The sequence below is a fragment of the Bison bison genome, unplaced genomic scaffold (genome assembly GCF_000754665.1).
Source record: "Bison bison bison isolate TAMUID 2011002044 unplaced genomic scaffold, Bison_UMD1.0 scf7180017858500, whole genome shotgun sequence".
NCBI lineage: Eukaryota > Metazoa > Chordata > Mammalia > Artiodactyla > Bovidae > Bison > Bison bison.
The window spans coordinates 79,848-87,551 of record NW_011489072.1 but is presented as its reverse complement, the minus strand read 5'-3'; the positions used below and the strand labels follow the sequence as shown (position 1 = coordinate 87,551).

Sequence of the window (7,704 nt, the reverse complement as noted above, 5' to 3'; positions counted from 1 at the left end):
GGGGGGGGGGGGCGGTGGCACACGTGCTCGGGCACTGCGGGGAGGGAGTGTGCCAACCCTCCCTCTGGGGTGGGCCCCCAGGACATGGTGCCCTACCGCCAGCTCCCACCTAAACCCGGGGAAATCCCCAGACAGACGCAGGTGCAGAGCAAGAGCCAGGCACCAGAGGCCCCAGTGAGAAGCAGCACCCCGCTGCGCACTCACGATCTGCTTCTCGGTGTATCTGTTGGAGCTGAGCAGGTTCACAGCCTCCATGTGCCCGAAGTCGATGTCGTGGCCCAGCAGGAAGATGAACAGCAGCTTGCACACATACTTCTTCTTGCTGTAGCCATCCAGGGCTTTGTCGCCTGCGGGAAGGGGCAGCGCAGGAATAGGGCGCCGGGCCCACCTCCAGGAGGCTGGCCAGACTGCCGCACTGTCAGGCTCGCGCCCAGTGCTGCTGAACTGGTCGCCATATGAGAGCCGAGCGTCTGGGTCCCTCGCAGACCCCAAACCAGCGTCCCAGCCAGCAGCAGAAACACAGTCCCCCAGCACAGCCGGGGTGTCAGCCCCGCCAGCATAGCCCTGCCACGCCACCCTGACCTCACCAGCAGCTTAACCTTTCAGAGATGTTTATTCATTTAGGCAGGACAACACACTCTAAATAATCTCTCATTTCACGCAGTGTTAGGACAAATCACCCACCGAAAAGTCACACAAAACCACCAGAAGGGCTTGTTTCCCCACCCTGATGGCAGCATGACTCGGCCTCTCCCGGGAGACCGTGGCAAGGCAGGTTCACGACACGTCACTGTCAGCACAGAAAGTGTTGCTTTAAAAAGGACCACCAGACAGCGCTGTTTTACAAGCAGAGGTTCTCATTTCACCCGAGAAGCACGCAGCATCCCCGGGCAGCCTGCAGAGGTGAGAGCAGGAAGAACGGCCCCTCAAGGGAGGCACTGCAGTGACCCTGACCGCAGGGTCAAGGGCCAAGCAGGATGTGGGGGCCGGGAAGGCGAGAGCAGCCACAGCCCTCACGGTGAGGGTGGGTCACCTGTGTCCCGGGATAAGCCCCGGCCACTTCAAAGGGCATCGAGAAGAAAGACCCCAAGACTCCGGAGGTGAGAGTGGACCACGAGTCAGCCAGCCAGCTGGACGCCTTATCTGGGAGCTCTGAGACCCGTCCTTCTCAGCGGCAAACTGGCATTCCACTTAATGATCAAACAACATCAAGTCAGAGCGGGCCTGGCTCCCTGCTCCTCCCACTGCGACCTGCACCAGAGAAGCCAGCTCACTGCTTCCCGACGGGGCCACAGCCCCGTCCCCCCAGGAGAGCATCTGAGCTGAGGGCATGGGGCCCAGGCGACCGCGCCTCACCCCCAGCCTGGCTGCCCCTCAAGGACCAGCCCGCTCGCCATTACCTCTGGAAGCCTCCTCCGACGAGCAGCCAGAAGTGCTGCCCCCCCCCCACCCCTGGAGAGCGGCCCCAGTCCCAGGAACAGCGCCAGGCCACATGCGGGACACAGAGACTTGCAGATGCGCTAGATGCCGAGCGCGCAGGAAGGGCAATCACGGCCACAACAGGAGTCTTGGCCCTGGAGCTGCCGAGACACAGGGAAAGAGCCAGGGTCTCCAGGGCAAGGCACCTGAGCTCGGCGACCGCATCCTGCGCAGGACTCCCACCTGAGCTCCTGGTTCACCTCTCACAGAGACCCATTCAACCCTGGCTCTAACCCTCAGCAAGTACCTGCCTATGTTCAGGGGCAGGGACAGCAATACGCCAAGTGTGGACCAAGAGGGAGCCCCATGGGCCCCGAGCCCAGTCTGCGTGGCCCGGGCTGGGAGCTGCTGCGGGGCTGCAGCACCAGCGTGTCCGCCCAGGACCCCACAGGCCAACTGCACTCAGCTGTTCCACCACGTAAGGACCACCACACCCCCACTGGGAAAACCAAGGCCTAACTATTAGCTGTACCACGTGCAGGCAAGAACGCGGAGGAGCTGGGAACTCACACTCAGCTGAGCGGGCACAAAACGGGGCAGCCGCTCTGGAAAATACGGGACAGGTTCTTAAAAGGTCAAACACCTGTCACACAAGCCAGCGGCTCCACCCTCAGGAGCCTTCCTGAAGGGAAGGACACCACGCGTCCACACCAGCCCCGCATGCAGGACTCACAGCAGCTCCACACCGCGCACGGGGAGCCAGCACAACACGCAGCCGCCAGGACGCGGGCGGACCGCGAAGGCACACTCAAAGTCAGTGAGCAGACACACGCAGCCCGCCAGGACGCAGGTGGACACAGCGGCCTCTGCTGCAAGAAGAGCAGCAGGACTGCATTGCCAGAGACGCGAGGGGGCGCTCACGGGGGCCGCGCTCCACCTTGGCTGTGGGGGTGGCTGCGTGAACACTTGGATCTGCTGAAACCCACAGTGCACACTCGACTGATTGTAAGTTATATCTCAGAAAGCCAATTAAAAAAAAAAATTACTGTGTCAGAATCTCCCAGAAAAAAAGAGTGAAAGATTAAAGCACACAGGCTAAGGGATGGCAAGCACTGAAGCCGCGAAGGCCGCCAGGGGGGAGGACAGATGAGTGAGCCCGCGACGCACGCACTCAAGCTCCCTCGAGGAAAAGAGGTGTTTTTTCCAAGTCCTTCTACACCTGCAAAAACATACATTCCTTACAGAAACTCCTTCCATTCGTCTTTCTATCCCAGCACCTGGGACTAGTGAGCACCAGCAGTGAATGAGCACGTGAACACATCCCTGAAGCCCAGCACCAAGACGACACGCCTGCCCCCCGACAGGACATCACAGCTGCCGTCTCTAGAGGCCCTAAGACCGAGGTCAGGCCCGCAGAGTCCACAAGCAGCCCGACCCCCGCTCTTGAGTTCCCAGGCCAGCCGGGCAGCCAGGGCAGGGGAGCCGCCTGCCCACGAGGGGTGCAGGGCTGCCCAGGGGAGACCAGCGGCTGCCTTCAGGCTTCGAAGCCAGGGCAGTGTCCATGTGAGACCACCGGTTCTGTCGTGGACCAGGTCTCACGTGGACGCTGCCCTGGCGCCAGGCCCCGTCCACGCCTCCCGCCCCAGCTGTGTGTCGCCAAGGACCCACGCCCACACGCCCACCACGGCCTTCCTCTGCCAGCGTCCGGGACCGACTGCTTCTGGCCTGAAGTAGGCCATTTAGACTCTCCATTAGCACAGGCTCCCTGCTGGGAAACTCTCCGTTTCATCTGGAAAGGCCTCTTTTAGCTTCGTTCTCGTGGAGCCGGCAGCTGGATGCAGACGGCTGGGGCTGCACCTTCCAGCGTGCTGACATCAGCCCCCCTCCCTGCTGCCCCTCGGCCCTGCGACGAGCCCGAGCCGGCAGGGACGGCTCCTGTGAGGACGGCCCATCTCCTTCTCCCTCTGGCGACCAAACACCTCTTGTCTGAGGCTCAGCATTTTCACGTCGGCGTCTCCAGATGTGGAATCATTATTTACTGTAACCGTGGCCACTGCATCTGAGGTTTGAGCGTCACGAATCTTTACGCGTCCTCTGTCACACCAGCTCTCTCTCCTCCCAGGAGGCCAGCCAATCTTCCAGACTTCGTCCCCCACCCCCGTCTCTCACCCACTCTCCATCACAGGACAGGCTGCCTCCTCACCCGTCTTCCAGGACACTGTCCCTCTTTAACAAGCCTGTTGTTACACCCACGTAAGCTCTTTATTTTAGTTACTCCATGTTTTGCTCCTAGAATTTCCATTTGGTCTTATTTCAAAATCTGCTATGTGAGTTTTTTTATACTAAGGTCCCCACTGAAATTTCAAGTTTGTCTTTTACTGCTTTACGAACAGTGACCCGCTCCCTGCCACCCCGAGTCCAGTCCCAGCGGCCCCTGCGAGTCCAGTGCTGTCGCCCCTCTGGCTCCTGCTGAGCCATCGGCTCCTCTGTGATGGTGCTGGGACGTCACCCTTGAAAAGTCAGCTGCAGATGGTAGGTGACGCCTAGCACATGGCTCCACCTGCGACAGCCGCCTCCTCCTCCAGAAGACTGGGACAGGGCTGGCTCCCCGGCCACTCCCGCCCCAAGGGCCCGGCCTCTCAGGGCTCAGCTTCAAGTGGAAAGAGGCCTCTTGTTGGTGAGCCCTGGTCAGCACTAGACCCCAGCTGCTCAACCTCGGCACTGGGCCTCCTCGGGCCAGGCGGTTCTGGGGTCTGGTGGCCTGCCTGGCCTCCACCCAGTAGGTGGCAGCAGCTCACCAAACCCAGGTGGGCCAGCCTCTGTCCCTGGAGACAAAAATCCTCCTGACTGATAGTAGTGAAGTCGCTCAGTCCTGTCCGACTCTTTGCGACCCCATGAACTGTAGCCTACCAGGTTCCTCCATCCATGGGATTTTCCAGGCAAGAGTACTGGAGTGGGTTGCCATATAACCACCCTCCAAGACTCTGAAGAATGGAAAAGACTAGAGCTCTCTTCAAGAATATCAGAGATACCAAGGGAACATTTCATGCAAGGATGAGCACAATAAAGGACAGAAATGGCAAGGACCGAACAGAAGCAAAAGAGATTAGGAAGAGGTGGCAACAATACACAGAACTAGATGATAAAGGCTTAATGACCCGGATAACCGTGACGGTGTGGTCACTCACCTACAACCAGACATCCTAGAGTGTGAAGTCAAGTGTGCCTTATTAGGAAGCGTTACTAGGAACAAAGCTAGTGAAGGTGATGGAATTCCAACTGAACTATTTCAAATCCTACAAGATGATACTGTTAAAATGCTGTTCTCAATATGTCAGCAAATTTGGAAAACTCAGCAGGGACCACAGGACTGGAAAAGGTCAGTTTTCATTCCAATCCCAAAGAAAAGCAATGCCAAAGAATATTCACACTACCACACAATTGTGCTCATTTTGCATGCTAGTAAGGTTATGTTCAAAATCCTTCAAGCTAGGCTTCAGCAGTACGTGAACTGAGAACTTCCAGATGTACAAGCTGGACCAAGAAAAGGCAGAGGAATCAGAGGTCAAATTGCCAATATCCACTGGATCATAGAAAAAGCAAGGGAATTCCAGAAAAACAGCTACTTCTACTTCAGTGACTACACTAAAGCCTTTGACTGTGTGGATCACAACAAACTGTGAAAAATTCTTAAAGAGACCGGAATACCAGACTATCTTACCTGTCTCCAGAGAAACCTGTATGCAGGAAAGAAGCAACAGTTAGAACCAGACATGGAACAACGGAATGGCTCAAAATTGGGAAAGGAGTACAACAAGGCTGTATACTGTCACCCTGCTTATTTAACTTATATGCAGAGTACATCATGAGAAATGCTGGGATGGATGGATCACAAGCTAGAATTAAGATTTCTGGGAAATATCAACGACCTCAAATATGTAGATGATACTACTATAATGGCAGAAAGTGAAGAGGAACTAAAGAGCCTCTTGATGAGGGTGAAAAAGGAGAGTGAAAAAGTTGACTTGACACTCAACATAAAAAAAAAAAAATTAAGATCATGGCATCTGGTCCCATCACTCCATGGCAAGCAGACGTGGGAAAAAATAAAAGCAGTGACAGGCTTTCTTGGGCTCCAAAACCACTGCAGATGGCGACTGCAGCCATGAAATTAAAAGACACTTGTTTGGAAGGAAAGCTATGACAAACCTAGAGAGTGTATTAAAAAGCAGAGACATCACTTTGCCGACAAAGGTTTGTCTAGTCAAAGCTATGGTTTTTCCAGTAGTCATGTATGAATGTGAGAGCTGGACTATAAAGAAGGCTGAGTCCCGAAGAATTGATGCTTTTGAACTGTGGTGCTGGAGAAGACTCTATAGAGAGTCCCTTGGACTGCAAGGAGATCAAACCAGTTCATCCTAAAGGAAATCAGTCCTGAATATCCATTGGAAGGACTGATGCTGATGCTGAAGCTCCAATACTTCGGCCACCTGATGCAAAGAACTGACTCACTGGAAAAGACGCTGATGCTGGGAAAGACTGAAGGCAGGATGAGAAGGGGACGGCAGAGGATGAGATGGTTGGATGGCATCACTGACTGAGTTGGTGGACAGGAGTTTGAGCAAGCTCCAGGAGATGGTGAAGGACAGGGGTCCACTGGGTGGGGTGCGAACGTGCAGCCACCGTGGAGACAGCTGGGCGGCTTCTCACAAACGTGCACACAGTCTCACCACATGATCCACAGTCACGCTCCTTGAAAACACAACCACAGTAAAACCTGCACACTGATGTTTATAGCAGCTTTATTCATAGCTGCCCACACCTGGAAACAACCCAGATGTCCTCCTTCAGTAGGTGAATGGATGAATGAATGACGGTACACCGAGCAATGGAGTGTCAGCCGTGTAAAAGGAAATGAGTTGTCAGGCCACAACGAGACACGAAGGAACCTTAAATGCATAAACCAAGCGAGAGGAGCCAACGAGAGCAGCACATACTGTGTGGCTCCAGCACTGTGACGTTCTAGAAAAGGTGAACCATGGAGAGAGGACAAAGAGCAGCGGGTGCGGGGCTGCGGCGGGAGGGGAGAGGCAGCACACAGCGAGGGCGTCCGCGACGGGGAGCCGCACCGTGTGCGGCCGTGACGAAAGGCGCGCGCCGGGACGCGTGGGGACAGCGGGGGCCTAGCCACCTTTGCGCCTCCCTCTCAATCTTGCTGGGAGCATGAAACTGCTACCCAAGAGCACCGGGGAGACTGCACGTGACGTGCACACATGGAGGTTTCCAGAGGGCGCTAGTGGTAAAGAATCCACCGGCCAATGCAGGAGGGCTGGATCCCTGGGTCAGGATCCCCTGGAGGAGAGCATGGCAGCCCACTCCAGCATTCATGCCTGGAAAATCCCATGGACCGAGGAGCCTGGCGGGCTACAGTCCACAAGGTCACAAAAAGTCAAACACTTCTGAAGTGCGTTAGCACCCATGTATAAACCAGGTAACTAGTGAAGAACTACTGCACAGCACGGGGCCTCTCCTCAGTGATCTGTGGTGACACAAAGGAAATCCAAACGTAAGGGGACGCATGAACACGCATAGCTGACTCGCCCTGCTGTATAGCAGAAACCGACACCGCCGCCCCTGACGGCACGGGGATGAGAGCCTGCTGCCAGTGCAGGGGAGGCGGGCTCCATCCCTGGCGCAGGAGGAGCCCACGTGCTGCAGAGCACCTCACCCCGCGCCACAACCACCTCAAGCCGGCACACCCGGGCCTGTGCTCCGCCAGAGAAGCCCCCGGCCTGCATCAACAGAGAAAGCTTGCCAAAGCAAGGAAGACCCAGCAGCAGCCAAAAACAACTAAATTTAAAAAAAGAAAAACTGACATTGTAAAACAACTACACTCCAATAAAAATTTAAAAATAAATAAAACTGCTCCACAAAAAAGTCAATTTTCAAAAACTTTAAGCAATGAAAGTTATAGACATCCACAAACACACACACACAGACACACACGAAACATTCATATAAGCAAAGCACTCCACATAAAATTCCAAGGCTTTCTCAGGCCTCCCAGAGGATCCCCGGACTGGCCAACAGTAAGACAGATGCCTCCCCGAGTCCGGCAGGAACAGTCCTGGCCCCACGAGGGCCTGCGTCCTGCCGGCACGGATGTCCGCGCTGGCCCGAGGCAGCACCCGCCGGCAGCCCTGCCGTCCGCGGTCCCTCCGGCTCGGTGGGTTCGCCTCGCCCTCTCCTCAACGCACTTTTTCTAGGCAGCTTCAGCCACTCTTC

The 7,704-nt window shown here is 55.8% G+C and overlaps 1 protein-coding gene across 1 annotated transcript in view; it reads right to left on the bottom strand.

The window, feature by feature from the left end:
* The window catches only part of AP2A2 (adaptor-related protein complex 2, alpha 2 subunit), a gene marked incomplete at its 5' end in the record, with an annotated part of 48,785 nt that overhangs the window by 19,033 nt on the left and 22,048 nt on the right, over positions 1-7,704 (bottom strand). The window contains one exon of the mRNA XM_010863595.1: positions 205-347. Within this exon, the coding sequence (XP_010861897.1) occupies positions 205-347 (143 nt within the window). The remainder of the gene's footprint in view (positions 1-204; positions 348-7,704) is intronic.